The sequence below is a fragment of the Cannabis sativa genome, chromosome 6 (assembly GCF_029168945.1).
Source record: "Cannabis sativa cultivar Pink pepper isolate KNU-18-1 chromosome 6, ASM2916894v1, whole genome shotgun sequence".
Classification (NCBI taxonomy): domain Eukaryota; kingdom Viridiplantae; phylum Streptophyta; class Magnoliopsida; order Rosales; family Cannabaceae; genus Cannabis; species Cannabis sativa.
Window position 1 is genome coordinate 2358738 of NC_083606.1, and position 24820 is coordinate 2383557.

At 31.8% G+C, this 24820-nt stretch overlaps 3 protein-coding genes and 1 long non-coding RNA gene across 10 annotated transcripts; 2 read left to right on the forward strand and 2 right to left on the reverse strand.

Moving 5' to 3' along the window:
* Positions 1-5048: 5048 nt before the first annotated feature.
* Positions 5049-8290, reverse strand: LOC115724987 (tabersonine 16-hydroxylase 1-like). 2 transcript variants are annotated; one of them, XR_009688181.1, is made up of 3 exons: positions 7508-8290; positions 5604-7450; positions 5049-5490 (listed from the first exon to the last, which is right to left on the reverse strand). XR_009688181.1 is itself a non-coding variant. In XM_030654377.2 (2 exons), exons 1-2 carry the CDS (start codon positions 5880-5882, stop codon positions 5203-5205), a joined length of 567 nt encoding a protein of 188 aa, XP_030510237.2. In that variant the 5' UTR covers positions 5883-7841; the 3' UTR covers positions 5049-5202. The 2 variants fall into 2 exon arrangements, 1 of the variants encoding a protein (XP_030510237.2); XM_030654377.2 differs by having other exon boundaries at positions 5604-7841.
* Positions 8291-8299: 9 nt separating this feature from the next.
* Positions 8300-10410, forward strand: LOC115724990 (uncharacterized). Its single transcript, XR_004013326.2, has 2 exons — positions 8300-8576; positions 8813-10410. It is a non-coding gene; the product is annotated as an uncharacterized LOC115724990 (long non-coding RNA).
* A 5620-nt stretch (positions 10411-16030) lies between these two features.
* LOC115725211 (alpha-N-acetylglucosaminidase-like) lies at positions 16031-19994 on the forward strand. Of its 6 annotated transcripts, XM_061116837.1 has the most exons (7): positions 16031-16507; positions 17670-17737; positions 17854-17956; positions 18208-18306; positions 18743-18829; positions 18920-19023; positions 19819-19994. In XM_061116837.1, the coding sequence occupies exons 1-5, from the start codon at positions 16457-16459 to the stop codon at positions 18758-18760; spliced, it is 339 nt and encodes a 112-aa protein (XP_060972820.1). In that variant the 5' UTR covers positions 16031-16456; the 3' UTR covers positions 18761-18829; positions 18920-19023; positions 19819-19994. The 6 variants fall into 6 exon arrangements, 3 of the variants coding, with proteins under 3 accessions (XP_060972820.1, XP_060972822.1, XP_060972821.1); XR_009688184.1 differs by lacking the exon at positions 19819-19994 and adding an exon at positions 17491-17536 and having other exon boundaries at positions 17854-18306; positions 18631-18829; positions 18920-19070; XM_061116839.1 differs by lacking the exon at positions 19819-19994 and having other exon boundaries at positions 18631-18829; positions 18920-19070.
* A 953-nt stretch (positions 19995-20947) lies between these two features.
* On the reverse strand, positions 20948-22964 carry LOC115724980 (cytochrome P450 71D11). The gene is made up of 2 exons (XM_030654369.2): positions 21977-22964; positions 20948-21876 (listed from the first exon to the last, which is right to left on the reverse strand). The coding sequence occupies exons 1-2, from the start codon at positions 22904-22906 to the stop codon at positions 21238-21240; spliced, it is 1569 nt and encodes a 522-aa protein (XP_030510229.2). The 5' UTR covers positions 22907-22964; the 3' UTR covers positions 20948-21237.
* Between the last annotated feature and the right edge of the window lie 1856 nt (positions 22965-24820).

The following is a 24820-nucleotide window of genomic DNA, read 5'->3' on the forward strand; positions in this document are numbered from 1 at the left end:
TGATATTTTTTATCTTTTTCCCATCTTTTTCTCTGATATTTTTCTAATCTTCTTTTATTTTAAATCTGTAAAAATAAAAGATAACAAGCGTAAAAATGCTCCAAACACGATTAAAGCTTAATTAAAAATATACTAAACTTAATCTAAAATTAATACTAAAAATAACCTAACAATTTCAAAAATATATATTTTCATGTCATATTAATACAGTTTATGTATTTAGATATATGCATTGCACAAAATTAGCTCCTTACAAAATGGTGATGAATTGCTCACTTTAGCATTTGGCTCAGATTATTTAACCACCTTCTAAGGGTTGTATAGTGAATGGTGTTCGATTGTTGCGACCGAAAGAGATGAAAAGCGAAACACACAAAATAGAGGAGTTAGTGTTGTTGGACTGAAGGGTTTAATTATTACGACACATTTGTAGATGTAATAACCATATCTTATACTGGTGCATATACAGTGACATTGTTTGAATATAAGTGGTATAGCACTAATCCAATATAAAAGAAAATAATCACTGAAAATAATATAACCAGTGTAAATATACCAAATTTGGTATCAAGATGAGCCGTACATACTTGCTAATCAAGATAAACAAGTTTTCTATCTTCAAGATCCACTTAGAGGTCGTGATTGGAATGTTGTTGAAGATGTTAACTATCGTCAAATTTGGGACATTGACAACAATGAAGACGAGAAAAATGTTGATGTCGTACATTATTCGAACTCAGTAAATTTTGTATTGATGGTTGATCTCGGGGAGTTGATTTTACAATCCAATGAACAAGCTGTAATTGTTGAACCTAACATCCAATCAATGGATGTTGAGTGGAAAAATAATGAACTTGATAAAGATTATGTTACTGAAGAAATTGATGATTTACTAGTTGAACGTACTTATTGAGGATGAAAACCAGAACTTGGTGAATGATGGAAATGATAGTGATTCCTCTTTGTAGCTTTAATTTTACTTTTGTTTGTAATAAAACTGTAATGTCTGAATAACACTATGTTTCTAATTTTTATTTTTGTTTGTCTCAACTTTTATTTATTTGCTTTGCATTTCGTGGATTTTTATTTTTGTAAAACAATTTTCACATTTTTATATTATATTTTTCTCCAAAGTAAAGTACAATGTCAGCTAATAACAATGGATAATTAATAGTGTATCTATACCTTAGAACATATAGAGTGTTCTATATAATTAAGAGTGCAATTCTAAATCTATAGTGGAGTTAGGAGGAATTAATAAATTAGGGAATTTACTTGGTAAATTCTAGATCTACTAATTGGAAGCTTGATTATATAGGCCCATGGTCCCCACACTAGTTGAGATAATACAGCTTGTAGACTAAGTTAATTAGTTTTAATTAATGAATTATAATTCTAAATATTTAGACTATGTCTTATATTTATGAATTTTCACTAAGCAAGAGCTTAATTGTGAAGAAAAGATATTTTAGGATTTATTCATTAATTAAGAGACTTTGAAAGGTCTAATTAACAAATAAGTTCAATAGAAATTTTATTTGATAAGTAATTATAATTATCAAATATATATATATAGTTTTGACATCTAAAGGATTGAAATTAGAAAATATGGCATTAGTAAAAAAAAGATGAATTATTGAATAAAACATGCAAAATTGTAACTAGTGGGACCCATTGTATGGTTAGCCACTTAAGTGTATTTTTGGCCATTTATTTATCTTTTTTAATTTCATATATATAATTTAAACCTAACTGTAGAAAAATTCCTATAAATAGATAGTGTTATGCTTGTAACCTGACAAGAGACAACAACATAACATTAGCTCCTTAGTCTAATTTGTTAGATAATAGAAATGGCCTTCTCTCTCTCTCTCTCTCTCTCTCTCTCTCTCTCTCTCTCTCTCTCTCTCTCTCTCTATTTTGAATTCATCTCCATCTCTTTCTTCATCAAAATTTTATCCCTATAGTGATAGAGTACATGCACACTCATATCAAGTCAAGTACTCCATCATAGTGTAAAAAATTGTGAAAAACCCAACACCTGAAGGAGATCTAGGCTCAGATTTTTTTATTACTCTGTGATAGACTATCACAAGAACAAGGATTAGAGATTTGAGTGGAAGAAGCCATATTATTCTGCTGCAAATAATATAAGGTTCTCTAAACTTTTGTTAGGTTATTTTTAGTACTAATTTTAGTATAATTTTAATTTAGTTTTAATCGTATTTGGAGCAATTGTACCCTTGTTATCTTTTATTTTTGCAGATTTAAAATAGATGAAGATTTAAAAAATATCGACGAAAAAAGATGAGAATAAAAGATAAAAGATCACACAAAATATCAATGTGAAAAATCGGAATCCTGCCTAGAAAATAAGGATTATACGCGTGAAAAACGTGGGCAATGAAGCACACGGGCCGCGGCCCAGGAATGGGAATGCCACGGCTCGCCTATTCAAAAATCAATTACCACTTTATGAAAAAACACACGGGTCGCAGCCCGCCCATATGATGATACAAAAATTCTATTTTTTTCTCAATGTGGGCTTGGTGTGGCTTCCTAATTTAAAGCTGAATAGGATTTCAGCATGTGCGATTTTCTATCTTTTTAGTCCCTCAATGGCTATATAAGGAGTAAACTTCAGTTGATTTCGAGAGGCAATACGGAAGGAAATAAACAGCAGAATACGAAGTACAAATTTTAGAGATCAACGTACTGCAATACTGGAGGCATTCTTCAAAGAGTTTTCAGCATTCTTTTCTTCTCTATTTTCTTCTCTTTTCTTTAGTTAAACATGTGTAATTTTGCTTCCATGAACATGATTAGCTAAACATTTAATTAATTAGGGTTTAGATGGATATTATTGACATTGTTTTATGCTTTTAATATGATTTATTTTCCACATTTTCTATGTATTCTATTTCATTCGTACTTAATTTATTTTAATTGCAATGATCACCAATAAACTGTCTATGATTTTGATGCGAGATTTGAGAAGTGAGTGTCAATTATACTATAGTGAAATAGGACTAGATTTCGATATAGGACGAGAGTACCTGTATGGTTAGATAGCTTATAGGGTTTCTGTGTTTAATGCCTGTTGCATGTTTAATTTATCACGAGAGTATAGCAAGTTTACATGTAATTGAGGTTTATATATCTGAGAAGACTATAAATTATCTTAGTAAACCTGCTATTGTATAGAAATTTGTAATAGGAAGATAATCATATTAGACCATAATCAATAGATCGAATTGAAATTGAAAGCCCTAACATTTCTTTTTTTATTATGAATTATTTGTCATTTGGCTTGACCCCATAAAGAAAATGTTATTAATTGACAACAGTCAATAGTTTTAGTTCCAAGAAAGCATATATTGACAAACTGGTTTGATTCTTGGCTAAATAAAAAATTATTACAATCTCCAAACCATTCCAAACCAGATATCAAATAGGAGTCCCCTTCACTAAATCGAATATATAACGGGCAATAACTTTTTCCCAAAATTCTTTCGGATTGGGGTGATTAATTAACCTCCTTCAATTTAATAAAAGGATGTGAGCAATTTGGGGATGGAATTTGTACTCTGGAATGTTCAAAATTTGACCGAACTGTGTATCTCGGAACATCTTTAATAAATTACCATAAATAGTATTTTTTATGTTAAGAATAACAGAATAAGTGTATGTAGTAACACACTTTGATATGTAATAATCTCAAGGACTAAATTTGTAATCCTGCATACAAAAAAAGAGAAATAAAATCATGAAGGGGTAAACATTTAAAGTTTCAAAACTTAAAAAAAAATATAAAAAATAAAAAAAAAATAATACTACATATACAGATGGAAAGAGTCACATATAACAAAACTAGAAAGAAATACATAAACATAAACATAGATGAACACAAAACCTAAAAGAGTAACCCCCCACCACAAATATATAGGCCAATTCAGGACGTTCAAGATCAAGTTCTAAGGTAATTCTTATATTTAGTCCTTGCTATTATAGATATGCATGGATTCCATAGAGAACATAAGCAGAAAATATGTGAAGAATCTAAAGAGGAATATGGTAAGAATAAACAATAATGTCAATAAAATTATACTTTTAAAACTGTAAAAAAAAACTACAGAATAATTATAAAAATAAAGTCACACAATGTATAAAACAAAAAGACAAACCCATAAACATATATGGAAACAAACTTAATATAAACAACAAAATATATAAGAACACTAAAATCTAAAATCTGAAAAAAAAAAAAAAAGAACATAATAACCAAAACATAAACCAATTGAAAGGAACATAATAATTACAATAAAAAACAACAACAAAAAAGGATATTACAACCAAAATTAAAATAACTAAATAATATAAACCCTAAAAAGAAATCAAAACAATATACACAAACCAAAAAATAAAATTAAATGAAAAAAAAAATCAAAGTTGGTGAAAAATTAAAAACAAACCTCCAACCCATGATCAACTTCAACCTTCCCTTTCCTATTCTCAGAAGTTGGGGAAACTTTTTGAGGCATGGACACTTTAGATTTCTTCTTCGCACGCCCACGATCTCGTTATTTCAATACTAGCGCAGTAAAGTCGGAGTCATCATCTTCTACAACAGGACATCCTTTGAACTTATTTGCTACAGATTTAACACCTAATTTCAAAAAAAAATTTGCAATTGAGAAGGGGACAATGATGATCGAGTAAATAGCCATGAATATATATAAGTTTAGACCCAAAGAAATAGAAGACAATCGGTTAAGGGAAGTTAGAAAAGAAAATGACAAAAAATCTTTGGGTAGTGGTTGGTTTTGATCTTGGGGAGGGAAGGAGATCGGTTATGGAAAAAATTTTAAAAAATAAAATTGAAAGAAAACAAAAAAGGAAGGAAAAAAGAGAGAGAGATTGGATTGATAGGTGTCAACCAGGTCTATAGTACTCTGGCATGAGAGTGTGACAGTGTAAAAGAGTAACTCAGGTCGTGTGCGCAGGTATATGTATAATAAAAAAACCATTTAATATTTTTGATGTAAAAATTTCAAAAAAAAAGTATGTAATATTACTTTTATTTAGTAAATATTTATTGATATAATTATTTCAACTGATACAGATCATTTACTTAATATTACAAAGTTACTAGATCTCCAATATGCTTTTTGCTTTATTTCAGTCAACATGTAAAAGTGTATGTTACATAGTTGAACACAATAAAAAAGAAGAGAAATCAATCTCACACTTTTCTCTACTTTCTCTTGGAATTAATAAGGCAACTGGAGGATGCAACCTTAGAGTTTCTTTAACAATTGATTTTAAGTATTTCATCTCATTGATTGAAGATTCATCTACTGATCCTTTTTCGCCAAAGACTTGTCTAACCTCATCCTGAGTTTTTTTCATCGCTCTTGGATTTCTCATCATTTCTGCTATAGCCCATTCTATAGTTGTTGCTGATGTGTCACTCCCAGCTGCAAATATGTTCTGAAAATTTTGTCACCAGTTAAGAATCTTAATTAATTTTCACAAAAATTGATAATAAAATCTATGTATAAACAATTAAGTTGAGGATATATATATAGAGAGAGAGAGCTTACAAAAATGACTGCTTTAAGATTGTCGAACTTATGATGATCTTCACTCTTATGAAATTTCAAAAGGGCATCATCCAAGTCTTTCTCTTCTCCACTTTTATTTGTTGATGACTTGATCTCCTTGTCTTGATCTGTATGTAACTTGATGATTCTTTCCACTATTCTTGATGCCCTTTGTTTATAATGATTAAATTTACTTAAAGTATACCAATCAAGATAACTCAAAGATGGAAACAAATCTCCAAATGCAAACCCTCCAGACAATTTAACAATTTCCTCCATAATTGATATGCATTCATCATGATCATTGCTTTTGTTGCCAAAGGCAGCCCTAGATATATGATGTTATAAGACGATCTCCTGGTCATTTCACTAAGATTGATAAGTGAGCCTACTTTTGAAGCAACAAGTTTTACAATATTAAAGGACTCTTCTTCTCTGATGGGTTGAAAAGCTTTAACCCTAGATGGGGTTAGAAGCTCTTGGAAACAAATCTTTCTAAGCTCTCTCCAATACTCACCGTATGGAGCAAATAAAATGTCAGTAGAATCATATGACACTGTTTTTGCAACAAGAGTTTTGGGTCTTGATCATGGGTTTTCATGACTTCTTTCGCATACTCGGGTGATGAAACTACTATGGTTGGAACTTGTCCTATTTTGAGGTACATGAATAATGGTCCATGTTTTTGGGCTAAGTCTCTGAGTGTGATGAGGAAAAGGGCCCCAAAAGTTGGTGCAAGTTTCCCAGAAAGGGTAGTCTCCATGGACCTGGGGTAGTTTTGAAGCTGAGTTATTGCTTGTTTGAGCTCTCTTCAAGAGATATGCTACCCAAAATAAACATAAAAACTGAAAAGAGAAGGACTTGGAAAGAGGGTATTTGTTGGAACTCCATGTAGAGAGTCATGATGATAGGGCTTAAATAAGAGCTTAATTATTAGTTTGTGAAATCACCAATAATATATACTTATTTGTTCTATATAATATATTATTAGTATACAATTACCTTGAGATAGTAGGTAACTTTTGTACTATAATAATTTAAGTCTGAAAAGTAAGTTTAATAAAGTTAGTTAGTTGATTAAATTTCTTTTCCTTTTAAATAAATAAATAAATAATGTTCGTTAATAAGATTCTGGTTAGGGCAATTGGGAAACTATATATTGAGCTATAAAGCCACGTTTAAAAATTTTCAAACTGCATAACTAATAGATGACCATTAATGCTATTTGGCATCTGTGGTATCTTGCAAATAGTTAGTAATATTTCATACTATAGTTATTAATTTAAATTGTGTGACATCATATTTCTAATTACACTAATATTGATAGGGAAATTTCATTTTTAATGCTTAATAAAATACCTTCTAACAAAATTTAGACTCATAATTAATTTATACAATTTAATGCTATTGTTTTCAATTTCTACCTAAAATACCCCCTTTTCATTTTCCTTCTCTCTTTGTCTCTTTCTCTTCCTCACTCTCTTTCCCTCAAACTCAGGCAGACCACCAACCACCACCACTGAACCTCTTCTCCTCCACCACCGAATCTCCTCATCTACCCAAAACTTAATCCAACAACCCCCAAATCTCAACTACCCAAATCTTTTTCTCTTCCTCCTCCTCGACTTCTCTCAACCACCATCGCCGTTCGCCACCGCCCACTTAACCCTCCCCCAAGCAGAAGCTCATTGAATTCGTATTTGTTTGAGACATTAGATGGTGGTGGAGGGTATGATTTTCTGGCCAAAATGGAATTATCGATGGGTTATCGATACTTTGTCGATAGTTTATCGATGGTTTTGTCTGTACACTGCTTTTTTTGTGTGCAAACAGAAATCATCGATAACCTATCGATAACCTATCGACAACTTATCGATAAATGTCATCGATATACTATCGATAACCTATCGATAAATGTCATCGATAAACTATCGATAACCTATCGATAAATGTAATAAAAAAAATCCAATAAAAAAAATAAACACGAAGATGAAGACGGAGACAGAGGTTCGGGGCCTCTGGGTTTTTCGATGCTTGAGTGCTATGGAGGTCCGACCGGTCTTGGGCCTCTGGATTTCGTCTGGGTTTTTGGATAGATGAAGAGGTTCGGTGGTGGAGGAAAGGAGGTTCGGTAGTGGTGGTTGGGTGGTCTTGGTGCCTGGGTTTGGCTGGTCTTGGTGGTGCGAGAAAGAAGAAGAGAGAGTGAGGAAGAGAAAGAGACAGAGAGAGAAGGAAAATGAAAGGGAGGGTAGTTTGGATAAAAATTGAAAATAATAGCATTTAATTGTATAAATTAATTAGAGTCTAAATTTTGTTAGAGGGTATTTTTTTTAGCATTAAAAATGAAATTTCCCTATTGATATGGCACCTTACGCAGTATTAAGTACCACTATAGTGTCTTTTAGGCACCTTAGAGTTTTCAAATCATTGGCTATTCACACCCTTCAACTACCCTATAGACTAGATCTTTAGGTCATTTTAGTAACCATTTTTCGTATAATTTCATGAGTTAAAATACTTGTTTTAATCTATAAGTTACCACATTCAATTATTTTAGTGTTGTTTTTATCGAACAAAATTATTAATAAAGTAGGAAAAAATGAGCAATAAGAAGATTCTTTGGAAGAAATGCATTGACTAAGACTTTTCAAATACAAAAGGACTAAAAATTCTATGAGAGTCTAGGTTCAGTGCTATAGAGATCATAGAGACCTTCACCGTAAGAAATTTATATTAATTATGTAATTAATTAGGGTAATGTAATAATTTTATATTAATTCAATTTTCCTTCATTCTTATCTACCAAACAACTAGAAAGGAGATGTACTTTCCTTTCTATCTCTTCTATTTTCTATCATCTCTATACTTTCTATCATATTTTCTGTACGTGTCATGTCTTTGAGTGGCAAATTATATAAATACTCTTGTTTAGTATTTCTGCATCCGTATTGTCTTTCTAAGATCTTTTCTGTGGTTAGTTGCATCTGATTTCGCTAAATCTTTTTTAGTGCCATGTCAGCTTTCTGGTGTTTGTTAGATTGTGCCAGGTGTACTTAGCTGGTTGGTTAGTTAGTCAGTTTTTATTATCTTTAGGATATATATTCTATGGTGTCTGTTGTTCTAACTAACTCTCTTCGGTTAGAATTATCTTCTTGATTCTTGCTCTGCTAGGGCACAATATATCTTTATTTTTGTTTTGTTGTTTGCAGAGAGAGATTCCAGAGATCTTCCTGAGGTTGAAGATGGAGTTCGAATCTGCTTGATCTGAAGGGAGTTCAGATTACTGTGCTGAAGTTGGTTCAGCTGTGTGTATGCTAAGTGTTCTTGTGTACAGAGATCTAAAAGAGTTTAGATCTCAAAGCTTGAGGTTGTTCAAGTGTTAGGTAACTTTGTATATAAAAGTCAATTTAGATTACATTGTTTGATTTGAAGAATCAGAACTGGAATTTGTAATTGAATTGATTTTATAGTGGAAGTTACTGTACTCGGTTCAAGGGAACCCAAGCACTATTCGGTTGGAATGTGTTTCCAATGCAGAGGAAGCTTGTAAATTCTGTGTTCTTTGATTTTAAATTCTGTTCCTAGCATAGAATTAATCTGTTGAGAATTATCAATTAGAACTTATAGTAATTAGGACTTTCATTTTCTATTCTCTATACCAATTCACATAAGACACTATAATAACGAGTTAAATGATATAAGAAATTACAGAAAAAATTGATGTACATAATTAATAAAAAAAAGTAGTGAATATTTAAATAAGCTACAATGATTTACGTTATTTAGAGGGCTAATGTTAACCTAAATTTTGTCAACCTAATGTGGCATATCCACGTAAGCCAAAGACAGAGTACAGGTGGAATACATCATTCCCAGTAGTAAGACAGGCTCTCCATACAAGGTATGGCAAAATTATCAAACAGCAACTGAAAGAAGGGGTTGTAGCAACATGACTGGCCGGCCAAGAGGAGCCTATAGGCCGGCTAGGGTGAACATATAGGTCGGCCAAGATCTGAGCACAAGTTGGCCTGCCAAAAAGGTGACTTCCGGGCCATGGGAACTTTTGTTCGACCAAGGGAACCTGGCCTCTACAAGAGAACAGTGTACAAAGTTATTCTCCACTTGCAAAAGGCTGGCCTCTACATCCAAAGACTAGTCTCCTCTTGGTAAATTCATAGTAACCTGCAGGATCGTGGCAGGCACATGACCTACCAGGTCATGGCTGGACCATGGCTGGCCAGAATTGACTTCGCAGGACCATGGCCGACCAGACCTCCCCTGTAGGTCTATGGGCGGCCAAGCGATCAACCCGGCAGGACTCTATGTACCTAAAACGTAAACAACAAGCTACCTGCAAATCAGGCGCTTAACAGCCCAACAAACTGATGGAAAATATCTACTTTTGAGGGGCAATTTAGTCTTTTATATTTAATTAATTTAATGTGTAAATATCTAAGGGTTTCTTTGTAAATTAGGTTTTTAGGCTTCCTATATAAAGGCCTTAACTCTAGCTTAGAAAACCTAAGTTACTAAACCTTAACCTAACCTCCAAATCACTCTAAGTCCGAAAACTTATTCTCTCTCTCTCTCTCTCTCTCTCTCTCTCTCTCTTGTACATGCCCAATAGGGCTCTCTCTCTTCTCACTTCATCTCTCACGTGCCTCTAAGGCTTTTCATCTCTCTCATTAGAGATCTTTCTACTTGATCTATGTTTTGTATCCTTATAGAGAGCTATATCAGATCTCAGCTATAGTGATCATCTTAATAGTATAGTATTATCTCTAAGAGGGCCAAACTTCTATAAAAATCCTTGTCTCATTTGCTACTTCAATAACTATATATTTTTTTAAAAAAAAAAATTATCTTAATCACATTTTTTTAAAAATTAAATTAGTAGTTAATGACATAGCTTAGAGTATAAGTATCTCATTGTACGATTTAAATTTTGGTTAGTTGTGCTTTTGTCTCGGTTTGGCTTGACTTAATTAATAACCAAACTTTTGTAATGGCACAAGTATAAAGTGAGAGCACGTATTTTATTAAGAGCATTGCTATTAGGCACCAGTGGCGCCTAGCACCTTCTCGACATGTCACGTTGCGATTGGCTAGCGATACTTCTTAAAAGCTATTATATTAAATTAAGTGGGACCCGATACTTAGTTTGACCAATAGCGATATTAACACATAAGAGGGTGCTAGGCACCACTGGTGCCCTTTAGCATTTCTCTTTTATGAATGGCATGGTTGCCTTAATTATCCTGCTCATTGGAATTGGACTTGTATTACACCATCTTTAATTACAAGTTAACATTAATATTAATTGCTAATTTTCAACATATTAAAATTGATTAAGTGTTCCATTTAACTTTGACAAAGCCCTATTACAAATATTTTTACTTTTAATCGCAATAAAATTTATAACTAAAAATAAAAAAATTGTGTTTAATCATAAATTATAATTTCTATATTGTCACTAAAAAGTCTGTGGCTAAAGGTATTAATTACAAAAATTACAATTTTGTGTTACTAAATGTGTTTTTAGTCACAATATTTGTTGTTAATAAAACTAAATTAGAGATAACGTAGTATCTAAATAATATGTTTTAGTCACAAGTAATTTTTTTTTGTGACTAAATCACATTTAGTCACAAAAAATTTATGTTAGAACTAAAAAATAGTCACTAAAAGTAGATGTTTTTTTTAGTGTGTTTATTATTGTTGGGCCCCATTCTTTCACCTTGTCACGCCGCTACCTCACCTTGACTCTCATATTAGTATGATATTATCCGCTTTAGGTCTAAGCCCTCACAGTTTTGTTTTTAAGCACCTTCTCAAAAGAAGGCCTCATACTAATGGAAAAGGTAGAACACTTAATTATATCCAAGACAACTCTTGTCATAATAAAAAAATATGGAGAGGTAAATAGAGAGTGTCTTTACATAAATTGGAAGAGCCAAGTACGAAGTGAGAGTGACAGTAAAAATAAACAAAAACAGACATATGTATCTAGTCTATGGGTTAGTTGAGAGCTCCAAGCCCGGATGGGTATGCCTGGCCGTTTTTATCAGGCACATTGGGAGATTGTTGCAGGTAATGTGGTTGGTACGGTTACTCAATTTTTCCAAACCGATCATAATCTCAGGTTTCCGAGGTTAGATGCTTCAATCCAGATGTATGCGACGTCTAGATTCAGGCGGCCATAATACAACTATGTGTTGGTCACCTATGCCTATCATTCAACTCCTCCACGGGTTCACCAAATCTAGGTTTCTCAGTTTCAAACTTAAAGCTTTTTATCTCACTCGTTATTTATAGGTTTGTTTTGAATAGAAGAATGTAATTTTTTTTTTCAATTTTTATTTCCAATTTTTTTTTTGATATTGTTTAGTTTTTCTTCATAATCAGTATCTATTTTGTTGAGTGTTTTTGCACTCGTTTTTAAATTTTCTATTGAGGGACTTTTAGAAATGGATTGCGGCTGAGGATGGTGCCTCTGTTCTAACCACCACCCTTTCTCCACAGCGTCGAAGTCCGTCAAACCACAATGAAGAATTAGATATTCCGACGGGTCCGAAATTATGGTATTGTTTCACGTGTAAAGATAGCTCTTGATGGTGAAATTTGTAATCTTTAATTACCTTTGTTTTAAGGTATGAAATGTTATTAAATTTTAAAATAATTTTCAGATATCTTAAAAAGTATTTTCACAGTATTTTCTATCTCTAATTTTGTGGACTATTTAATATTTTTACTACTATTTATTTTAAAAAGTTTTCATTTTTAACTCTAAAATTAAGTTATTTTGTTTTATTTTAAACTTTATATATTACATATATTTATTTTCCTAATCTATTCTTTACTCTTTTGTAGCTTTTATAGTTTAGATACACTTGACCTTCTTTTTAGGTAGTTTTTGGTTGTAAGGCCAGTATGGCTAGTTTTAATTTTATAAGGTCAGTATGACTAGTTTTAGTTTTGCAAGGCTAACACGGCTAGTTTTGGTTTTCTAAAGTTATTATATGGTTAGTTTTAATTTTATAAGGTCAGGTTCTCTTATAATAACACATCAAATGTAGTGCAGTCACCGTCAGCAATGGAGATGAAAATAGATAAGTTCTAGTATTTACATTAGAGAATTCTATGTGACTATTATATTCAATTTTCATATTTTATTTTATTTTATTTGTAAGAGGAATTTTATTTTTATTAAATGTTTATTATGTATTAATTTTTTTTTCTCTTTATATTGTAGGTGTTCTACTAGTGGATCGGAAGTGACAACTCTCAGTATTGATGTTTTCTTTTTTGATATTATGGTTTTATTGTCTAGTTCTCCTAGGGTATCTCTGCATGCCCTTAGGATAGACAATGAACTATTATAGATGGAAGAAAATCCTCATCTGGTTTTGTAACTTTGTTACCTTTATTATTTTAACCTGTATCGGTTTCCTTTAAAAAAAAAAGACAACTCTTGTCTATTCTTCCAATGTGGGACTTAAGTTGATACCCCAACAATCCTCCCCTCAAACCAAGGACGACATACTCGTAGCCTCCCTCCAACGAAACCACCTTATGCCACCGCTATTACCGACAGAACTTGCCGCCTGACCATTACCTTTGTTAGGAAGACTTTTGACAAAACACTACTAAAAAATTGACTTTTTCTAACGGTTTATAAGTGTCTTTTATACTTTCTCATCAGTTACTAAATAAAACCGTTGACTATGTGGGCACGTGTCATAAAAATGCAGAACTTTAAAAGACGGTTTATAACTGTTGAGAAAAATCACTTTAAATGACGGTTTAGAACTGTTGAGAAAAGTTACTTTAAATGACTCCTTATAACTGTTGGCAAATATATTATGTAGATTAAATTAAATTACTTTTTAATATATATTTGTAAATAGTAAATATATAATAATTAATATTAATTTTCATCAAAAAAATAATATTAATTAAAATAAATAAAATCAATATATTTTCAAATTTAAATGTAATAATTAATTAAAACTATATATACCAAATCAAGCATTATTAGATAATGAAAAATTTACATCTTTCAATATGATCCATAAGATACAATTTAGAAAAAAAATATACATATTCAAAATAAATAATAAATATGAATATTACAATTTAATCTAAACAAAAATTATGTAATAATAAAAATAAAAAAAAATAAAAAAATCAGCAGGCAACCAAAACCAAGACAGTGTTGCAAATCCAACTTACTATCCTAACACTCCTAAATCTTTGGCTCTGATACCACTTGTTGGGCTCCATTCTTCCACCTTATCAGACTGCTATCTCACATTGACTCTCACATTAGTATGATATTGTTAGCTTTAGACGTAAGTCCTCATAGTTTTGTTTTTTGACACCTTCCCAAAAGACCTCATACTAATGGAGAAGGTATAACACATGTATCCAAGACAACTCTTGTCTATTCTTCCAATGTAGAACTTGGGTTGATACCCCAATAATTATTATATAGGGATCTATTGATGGATGTTGTCTTGAATTTAGAATATTATTAGCTTAATTTTTAAGATTTTTATTTTTCTTTTTTGTTATATAACATATAGATTAATTTTATACTTTAAATTTTCGAAGTTAAATAAACCTAGGAGATATGGCTGATTGTTGGAGAGAGACCCAAGAAAGAGAGAAAGGGTTGGCTTACGACTGCTATTCAAATAAGAAAAGTGTGCATTTAAGGGCAGGGTTTTTTCTAGGGTTCGTACAATGAGCTTTTGCCCAGAATTTAATATTTTTCTTTTTTTAAGTCTTAATTTGTTGTGTCGGTTATAAAGTGACGCTACTTATGACAGTTTAAAACTAACGTAAAAAATTAAAAATTTTGGTTTAACAAACGCAAACTTGTGTCATTCAAAAACTAATGAAAAAAATTTGAAGCGGTCATTTTACAACAAATTTGGGCGTTGTCTGACACAAAAAAAAATCATTTTCTACTCTCTTGTTGTATTTGTTAGGTAAACATAAAAGTACAACAATTGAATGTGCTAACCCGTAGATTAAATTAAAGAAGTAAAAAGTCAACTAATAAAAAAACAATTAATGATATAAAATGACCATAAAATTAAATATACTACATAGGGTATCCGACCTCCATCCTCCGACCTCCGACCCTCACCGCCACCTCCGACCACCCGCACCAACACCCCGACCCAGCCCCACTCTCTCGGACCGCCCAAAAATCGCACCCCGAAACCCACTCTCTCTTCCTCTCTCTCTGAAATCGCAGAAAATAAAAAAGGTCCCAGGTCCGATGGTCGGACCATGGGTCCGATGGGGTCCGACCAATCGGACCCATGGTCCGACCATCGGACCTGGGACCATTTTTCTCTCTAAAAACGCAAAAAAAAAAAATGGTCCTAGGTCCGATGGTCGGACCATGGGTCCGATGGGTCCGATTGGTCGGACCCCATCGGACCCATGGTCCGACCATCGGACCTGGGACCTTTTTTTTTCTGCGATTTGAGAGTGAGAGGAAGAGAGAGTGGGTTTCGGGGTGCGATTTTTGGGCGGTCCGAGAGAGTGGGGCTGGGTCGGGGTGTTGGTGCGGGTGGTCGGAGGTGGCGGTGAGGGTCGGAGGTCGGAGGTGGTGGTGAGGGTGGGCGGTTGGGATGTGAGATAGAGAGAGAGAGATGATGCAGAGAGAGAGAGAATTGTGAGGGGGGTATTTTTGGAGTTTTGAAAAAAAAAGTATAGTTTTTTTATGGTTTAAGTTTTTGGTATAATAATAAAATTTTTTAATTATTTAAGCATATAAAATCAAAATTCCCAATAGTATTTAGTCACTAAAACTGTGGCGCCAAATTATAATAGAGGGGAGACTAATAATTTAGTCACTAAAAATTTGAAATTTGTGACGAAATAGTTAGTCAGTAAAAGTTAATGATCTTTTACAATTAAAATATAAAACTTAAAATAATTTATTTTTACAATTATTGATAATTTATATGTACCAAGTAATTATTTAGTGACCTTAAAACATAAGATTAATTATTACTATATTGAATATATATTAACTACTAATTTAATCTTTAAAAAAATGTGATTAACATAAATTATATATTTTTTTAAAAAATATATATATTAGTATATTTCTTTGTTTGGTTGTACTTTTTGTTAAGTTTTATTAATAATTTTTAATAATAAGGTTTTTTAAGTAGCAAATTAAAACTAATACTAAAATTTAGTTGAAATCAGTTGACAGCGTAGTATTGAATTATGTTTTACCTATTACATTTGCTCATATATGTATGGACAATATATAAAAATTAATTTTTTTTCTCGGATATATTAATATTAGTTTGATATATTATTTTTAATATAATGAAAATATTTTTATTAAAATATTAAACAATATACAAAGATAATAAATAATATAACTATTTTTTTTTGAGAAAAATATAATTATTCATTACTTAAAAACAAACCTGGTACACCATATTTATTTTTTAAACATTTTATTTTTGGCGGTAAATCCCAAATTTTTCCCTCTGTATTTTCAATTTCCCTCTCTACCAAATCCTCACCCCTAAATTTCACAGAGAAATCACCTTTTCCCGAATTCTATCGCTTAATGTGCCTTCTATCTCATAATTAGCACTCTCTCTCTCGTCTTCTTCCCCAAATCAACCTCTCTCTTAGCTTTCTCTCACAACCTCAGCTCACCGACTCTCCCTATCCTCAACCAGACTCAACCCAACCCTAACCTCTGCTTCACACCCAACGACGACGGTGGCCCAACCCCTTCTCTTGGTGAGACCCAGAGCCCCCTCTCACCCTCTCTCCTCAGTTTTTTCTCCAATCTCTCTGTTTGATCAATGCAGCCACCTAATCGGTCGTCGAAGGCCAAGCCTGCCCCTCTCATTCAGGTATACATTAATTTTTATCGCTATTGTATTGTCTATGGCTGTTATAATCGTTGTGGCAGGGCCGAATTATTTATTTCTGTATATATCTTTAAGATTTGTAAGTATCTATTTGGTCTTAGCTTATAATTTATTTTATTGTTATTTTTATTTAAAATGAAAATTATTAATAAATCTTGTGGTAACATCAGAGAATGAAATCAAATTTATCAATTCAGAAAAAATAAAATTAGTTTACTATTGTTTTGGCATATATCTTTTCGGGTGGTATTATCTGAAGAGTAATTTACTCTTTTAACTGAATAATTAAAGAAAAATTTACTTTGTCAGTTTGACAGTCATTTTCTTTAAATATGTGCATTGACATTTCAAACATTCCATTCAAGTGTTTCTATTTTCTTTGAAGATGGGTGATAAGGTTTTATTTTCAGTAATGAAAAGGAAATTTAGATTTGGTATTTGTGTGTATGTACTTAGTAGTTGCGGTCACGTTAAGCGAATATATAATTATTTGATAGTTTTTATTCAATTACAGTTGCTTTGATTGTGAATAAATTTGTATCTTTGCCTCCTATTCCAACAGCTTGTACTCCCTAGAATTCAGATTATTATGCTTTTACGTTATGTAAAACGTTTGATATTTTGATTCATTTCTTTGAAACAAAAGTAAAAGATTTGTTCCTTTTGGCCACAGTTGTTTTATTTGAAAAAGGAAAAGACATTGTATATTGTGGCGTTAAAATTTCCTAAGTTTGTTCATGAGAAGATGATGTTTTGGCCATCACTTTCCTGTTACCTATTATCGTTTTAGGTTTGTAGTTCTGTTGTGTTATAAATTCAAAATTCAAAATTGTAACATTGTCTTTACTCGCTACTCTTTACTAAATTGTGAGTGTGTTTTATATTTGCATGTTTTATGCTAATGGTTTTTGTTGTAATTTCATTGACATTGGAACTACTGAACATTTACATACCTTGCTTTGAAGTCTTACTGAACCTAGATTATCTGTTTCAAAATTTCTAATTGCTGAGGTAATTTGCTCTCAACCTATGATTACCCTTTTCTCCATTTTCTAATTTAATATAGTGGACTTGAACAATATGGTGCATATGTTAGATTTTGAAATTTGGTATAAGGATCTTGTTTCTTATCCTCTTTGCCCAGTGGTATTGCTTTTATTGTGATATTCAACATATGCTGCTGCAACCTCAGCTCTCGCCACTCTCTTCCAGGTATTAACGTATCAAGATGCTTCAAAGCTTTTATTCTTTATTGGCTTACTGTATTTATAATTTCATGGGCAGAATTTCCCTGTTTGGTCTTGATTTGTTGCTATTTTCCTTTATAGGTGTATGCTGCACAACTTTGCAGGAAATATTGAGATGTATGGGATTTTAGATGCAATAGCTTCTAGATCTATTGATGCTCGCACAAGTGAAAACTCAACCATGGCAAGTCTTTTTATAATTGATCGGCTTTTCTTTCATACCACAAGGTTGCAGTCACATCATTGTCATTAGCCATTATACCTTTCCGAGAGATATAATTAATCTGAATTTTCTAAAATAGATGTGGTATTAAAATCTCTATGAACATTACTTGAGTAGATGCTTGCTACCATATTTAAATAATTTTTGTTCTCGAATCTTTTCTTTTGAATTATGTGATATGAATCATGTATTTGGTCCATACTCTCTTTTAGGTTGGTGTTGGAATGTCAATGGAAGGCATAGAGCAGAATCCTATTGTTTACGATCTCATGTCTGAAATGGCTTTCCTACACAAGAAAGTTGATGTCAAGGTAATCTCAAGTTCTATTATTTATTTTTATTAATATTTTGATAGTTAGAATGAAAACACAAATAGAGTTTTTAGACCAAAAACATATTAATTCATCCAAGAAAGCTGTTCTAGCTGAATTCTACATTGTTCATTAATTCTACATGGATCAGGCCATTGTTTTTGATAGTTTTCCATAATATACATACGGAGTCATACCCGTAAATAAATTTACTTTTTATTTATTTAGTGTACAATGTTCTAAGCTTAGAACATTGCAAAATTATATTGCTTTTAAGCTTGGATTTTTGCATTTTCTCATGGTTACAACTCACACCTTTGCTAGGAAATTATGACATAGTACAACAGCCAAAGAATGTTAGTGACTTGGCAAGGAAAAATGTTCCTTTCTACATGTTTATTGATGAAGAGACAGAAACTTATTTGAAAATTTTCAGTGTCTTAGAAAGTGGTAATCGGATTGGATTGTGGAGAATATTGTAGTTCATAATATTCCATACAATGATTCAAGACGTAATGGAAAGGTTAGTCATTGTTGGAGTTTCCTTTTGAATATTTGAAGAGTTATGGTAGAAATGGTGATGAATGAAGTTCTAACATATATTCTTCTGCAGATACCAAAGCTTCTACTGCACAGGATTTTCCCTAATGTTCGATATTCCATATGGATTGATGGAAAGCTCGAGCTTGTAGTAGATCCTTATCAAATTCTTGAGAGGTAAAACTTTCTCTTTTGTATCCTTTAAATTCTTGTGGGGGTGGTGTTTTGGAGGTTCAAAAAAGATCTTTATTCTTTAAATTTGTGTTGTATTTGTTTCCTTAGCAACTGAGAAAGGGTTGTTCTTGCTGCGCTAGAGTCAGGCTATTTTATAGAGCTTATGTAGATGGGTTTGACTAAATTGCTTGACACTGATGTTGAGCATGAAGCTTAACTATAATACTCCTTTATTTTTTCTATTAGCTTTCCTAATTTTTGGTTGATATTTTATTGTAATTATTTTAAAATTTAAGGAAATTTGTATCATTATAATTGAAATTTGAGCTGTGCTAAATTTATTGTAATGTTACTGTATCTGATCAATGATTTTTTTTAACAAGTATCTAATCAATGATTGGCTCCATATAGAGTGAGATTTGGATTGGTCTCTAGTTGCACATATCTTTTTCTTTTTCTTCTGCATTCTTTTTTCTTAATATCCTGACCTTTTGAATCTTTATTCTTTGGTCTCTTTACTTTTTATTTATTTAGTATACATTGCCTATATAATAAATTCTCTCTCACACTCTCTTGTTTTTCATACCATTAATATCGAAGGCCCTGCATCTCTCCCTCTACTTGCTCCCTATTTGATAGATTGGCTTGAATACTTTATTTGTATAATACTTTTCTATTCCTTATTTTATTGTATAGATGTTTACTAACAGATTTATCTATATATATTTAACTTTTTTAAAATTTTAGTTGTTGACTTTGACAATAGAAATACAACATGGTTGTGGACTTTTTTCTTAGACATTGAAGCCAAGAAACCAGTAGATTATCCTGCTGTTCCCAGTCTTCAAAGGCAGGATGGATGACATTTCGAGCTTCATAAGTGAGAAATTTAGGAGGAATTCGAGTAGCATCCAAGAATATTTGAAAATGACTTCCTTTAATTGATGCAAGAACTTGTTATTTCCAAGGTACATAATTATAGGGGTGTACGTCGGTCGGTTTAGTCGGGTTATAGCATATTTTTATCAACCCAATATAAATATCGGGTTGCAAATATTTAACCATAACCCGCCCAATCAAAAATTAGAGAAAGTTCAACCCGCCCAATGATTTCGTCGGTTTGGTCGGGTTAACCCGTCCAAACCGTTCTTCACTTTTTTTTTTATAATTATTATTGTTAGTTTCTACTATTCAAATAATTAGATTTTTTAAAAAATAAAAATATATTATTTATATTTCAAGTTAAAAAATACTATAGTTTAAATTAATTTTAAAAACCTTAATATAAGATAAATATAATTGAGTAAACATAAAATAATTGAATAAAAAAAGTAATAAAATATGGTAGAGATTTTAAACTTTAACGTCAATATCCAAATACAATAAAAACTATTAACTATAAAGTCTAAGTTTAAGTTAAACACTAAAATGTTTAAACTTTAAATACAAAATAGTTTAACTAATAAATGTAATTTATGTGATATAATATAACTTTTATAAAAAAAAATATATAAATCGGTTTAATTCGGTTTATTCGGGTTAATTGGGCGGTTTAGAATAATTTGTAAACCACCCAATATATTCATTGGGCGGTTTGGATTTTTATTGTATTATTTCGGGTTGTATTTTTTATCGGTTTATTCGGTTTGGTTTGGGCGGTTTATTCGGGTTGGGCGGTTTGTAAATTTTATTGAACACCCCTACATAATTATGCTCATCAAGCTTAATGGACAGGGAATGTGTAAACGAAACCGGGTATGATCTATGGAGAAGAGCATGGTTCGATCTTGATGCGCCTCCATTACCACTTGCAGCGAAGATCCATTGAAAATCAAAGCTCTGATACCATGTTATGTTTGAGAGAAAAGAGAAGAAGAAGAAGAAGAGAGAGAGAGAGAGAGAGAGAGAGAGAGAGAGAGAGAGAGAATTGAACAAGAGATTGTCTTATTATTAAGTTTGTAAGAGAGCTTACAATATATACTGATAAGTACACAAGGCCTAACTATCTTGAAAAAATAGTATGTAATATTACTTCTATTCAGTAAATAATTTATTGATATAATTATTTCAGCTAATACAAATTTACTTAATATTACAAAGTTACTAGATCTCCAATATGCTTTTTGGTTTATTTCAGTAGACATGTAAAAGTGTAAGTAACATAGTTCAACCACAATAAAAAAGAAGAGAAAGCAACCTATGGCAGATTACTTTACTTTATATCTTATGTGCTATGACCATAGAAGGTGGATCATACTTGGAAGGAATTACGTACAAATCCTTTTTTCTACAGATTGTAATACCAAATCTCTCTGTCATGTCCAACTGTTCATTTTTCAATCCATTGGGGAGGTTCCAATCAAAATGGTATAGCAAAAATGCTAGAGGAAGCTCAACATTGATGAGACCAAATGATATACCGGGACATATTCTCCTTCCGGAACCAAATGGGATATACTCAAAATTATTTCCCTTGAAATCAATAGAGCTATCAACAAATCTCTCTGGCACAAAACTCTCAGGTTCAATCCAATGTTTAGAATCTCTTCCTATTGCCCATGCATTTACAATTATACGAGTTTTTGTAGGTATTTCATAACCATTAATCTCACACTTTTCTCTACTTTCTCTTGGAATTAACATGGCAACTGGAGGATGCAACCTTAGAGTTTCTTTAACAACTGATTTTAAGTATTTCATCTCATTGATTGAAGATTCATCGACTAATCCTTTTTCGTCAAAGACTTGTCTAACCTCATCTTGAGCTTTTTTCATCACTCTTGGATTTCTCATCATTTCTGCCATAGCCCAGTCTATAGTTGTTGCTGATGTGTCACTCCCCGCTCCAAATATGTTCTGAAAATTTTGTCACCAATTAAGAATGTTAATTAATTTTCACAAAAATTGATAATAATATCTATATATACAACAAGTTGACGATGTATATAGAGCTTACGAAAATGATGGCTTTAAGATTGTCCCTAGTTAATGTGAACTTATGATGATCTTCACTCTTATGAAACTTCAAAAGAACATCAACCAAGTCTTCCTCTTCTCCACTTTTCTTTGTTGATGACTTGATCTCCTTGTCTTGATCTGTATGTAACTTGATGATTCTTTCCACTATTATTGCTGCCCTTAGTTTATAATGATTAAATTTACTAAAATTATACCAATCAAGAAAGCTCAAAGATGGAAACACATCTCCAAACGCAAACCCTCCAGACAATTTAACAATTTCCTCCATAATTGATATGAATTCATCATGATCGTTGCTTTTGTTGCCAAAGGCAGCCCTAGATGTGATGCTATAAGACAATCTTCTGGTCATTTTACTAAGATTGATAGGTGAGCCAACTTTTGAAGCTATATCTTTTACAATATTAAAGGCCTCCTCTTCTCTAATGGGATAAAAAGTTTTAACCCTAGATGGGCTTAGAAGCTCTTGTAAGCAAATCTTTCTAAGCTCTCTCCAATACTCTCCATATGGAGCAAATGAAATGTCAGTAGAATCATATGACACTGTTTTTGCAACAAGAGTTTTGGGTCTTGATGCAAAAGAAATATCATGGGTTTTCATGACTTCTTTCGCATACTCGGGTGATGAAACTACTATGGTTGGAACTTGTCCTATTTTGAGGTACATGAATGGTCCATGTTTTTGGGCTAAGTCTCTGAGTGTGTGATGAGGAAAAGGGCCCAAAAGTTGGTGCAAGTTTCCCAGAAAGGGTAGTCTCCATGGACCTGGGGGTAGTTTTGAAGCTGAGTTATTGCTTGTTGTTTGAGCTCTCTTCAAGAGTATGCTCACCACAATAAACATAAAAACTGAAAAGAGAAGGACTTCGAAAGAGGGTACTATTTGTTGGAACTCCATGTAGAGAGTCATGATGATAGGGCTTGAATAAGAGCTTAATTATTATAGTTTGTGAAATCACCAATGATACTTTGTTCTATATATAATGTATTATTAGTATACTATTACCTTGAGAGTTTGGTAACGTAGTACTATGATAATTTATGTCTGAAAAGTTAGTTAATTAATTAAGTTTCTTTTCCTTTCAAATTAATAAATAAATAATGTTCGTTAAAAAAAAAGTTTGGTTAATAAAGTTCTGGTTAGGGCATCAGGGAAACTGCATATTGAGCTATAAAGCCACCTTTGAAAAATTTTCAAACTGCATAACTAATAGATGACCATTGCTATTGGCATTTGTGGTATTTTGCAAATAGTTAGTAATATTTCATACTTGTTATTAATTTAAATTGTGTGATGCATATTCTTAATTAATTACACCAATATTAATATGATCCCTTACGTGGTGTTAAGTACCACTATATAGTGTCTATTAGGCACTTTAAATTTTTCAAACCATTGGCTATTCACACCCTTCAACTACCCTATATACTAGATCTAATTAGGTCATTTTAGTAACCATTTTTCGTGTTTTATGAGTTGAAATACTTGTTTTAATAATCGATAGGTTAGCACATTCAATTATTTTAGTGTTACTTTTATCGAACAAAATTAATAATAAAGTGGGAAAAAATGAGCAATAAGAAGATTCTTTGGAAGAAATGCATTGAGTGAGAGTTTTCAAATACAAAAGGACTAAAAATTCTATGAGAGTCTAGGTTCAGTGTTACAGAGATCATAGAGACCTTACCTTCCCCGTATGTTTGGTAGAAGAAAAGTAGAAATAAGATGTTTGGTAAGAAATATTTTGAGTGGATTCTAATAATTTCTTTTCTCTCCAAAATGGGAATTAAGAAAGGAGAAAATATTTTATAATTACAATAGGTATAAAATTATTAAATTAACTTTCCTATAAGAAAACCACTTGGGGCTAGCTCAAGTGGCCATAGGTGGGTGTGTGAGTGTTGGAGGTCCTGGGTTCGAGTCCCAGGTAAAACATGATGTAATATATAAACGCTTGAATCAAAAAAAAAAAAAAAAAAACTTTCCTATAAGAATTAAATTTATATTAATAATTATGTAAGGGTAAGATATGAATTTTATATTAATTCACTTTTCCTTCATTCTTATCTACCAAACAACTACAGAGGATATGTACTCTCCTTTCTATCTCTCCTATTTTCTACAATCTCTTTACTTTCTATCATATTTAGGTAAATACTATTTTAAATCCTACGTTTTTACAAAAGTTGCTAATTAGATCTTATGTTTTTACTTTCAACATTTGTGAAATAATTACATGATTATTGGCAGATTTATTCGTCAGTCCATGTATTCCGTTGAGGAACTATACAAAGGGTCAACGCAGTAGCTTGCAAATATAGTTAAAAGGAGTTACATTGTAAGAATAAAAGAAGATAATAAACAAGTAACAAGTATGTCACATTTTGTAATTTAATAATAACTAATTTAGCATGAATCAATCAACCACCAAGCATAAGTTCTGTAATTTAATAATAATAATATTATATATCTAAAATTGTGACCTGTCAAGAGTATAGCAGAGAATTGTTAGAATTTATTGGGTAGACAACATAAGAGAATCCAATCATCCTACAATGAAAAATAGTACTACCTTTTATATTTGAGAGTGAGGAATGTCAGTGTAAAATTAGTATATTGATATTTGGCATTGATCATCTAAATTCACTAATATATATTTAAAGAGCATCTCAGTCATTTTAGAGAGAAACAATGGATGTTACACAATTAAAAGATTGAAGACAAATAAGTATTAACCAAATCTTTAATATGATCAGCTTTGACAATACGTCCATCAACACCTGTTCCTTTGATATATACTTGAATTCGGCACCTAAAATAATA

What these genes read in the sequence shown, in the direction of transcription:
- LOC115724987 (XM_030654377.2), bottom strand. Translation starts at nt 5,882, where the DNA reads ATGGAGGAAATTGTTAAATTGTCTGGAGGGTTTGCATTTGGAGATTTG. An exon ending in ATCTTAAAGCAGTCATTTTT is followed by an intron (nt 5,491 to 5,603) that starts GTAAGCTCTCTC and finishes CAAAATTTTCAG; the next exon opens with AACATATTTGCAGCTGGGAG.
- LOC115725211 (XM_061116837.1), top strand. Translation starts at nt 16,457, where the DNA reads ATGCAGCCACCTAATCGGTCGTCGAAGGCCAAGCCTGCCCCTCTCATT. An exon ending in AGCCTGCCCCTCTCATTCAG is followed by an intron (nt 16,508 to 17,669) that starts GTATACATTAAT and finishes CTCTTTGCCCAG; the next exon opens with TGGTATTGCTTTTATTGTGA. An exon ending in CAAGTGAAAACTCAACCATG is followed by an intron (nt 17,957 to 18,207) that starts GCAAGTCTTTTT and finishes ACTCTCTTTTAG; the next exon opens with GTTGGTGTTGGAATGTCAAT.
- LOC115724980 (XM_030654369.2), bottom strand. Translation starts at nt 22,906, where the DNA reads ATGACTCTCTACATGGAGTTCCAACAAATAGTACCCTCTTTCGAAGTC. An exon ending in ATCTTAAAGCCATCATTTTC is followed by an intron (nt 21,877 to 21,976) that starts GTAAGCTCTATA and finishes CAAAATTTTCAG; the next exon opens with AACATATTTGGAGCGGGGAG.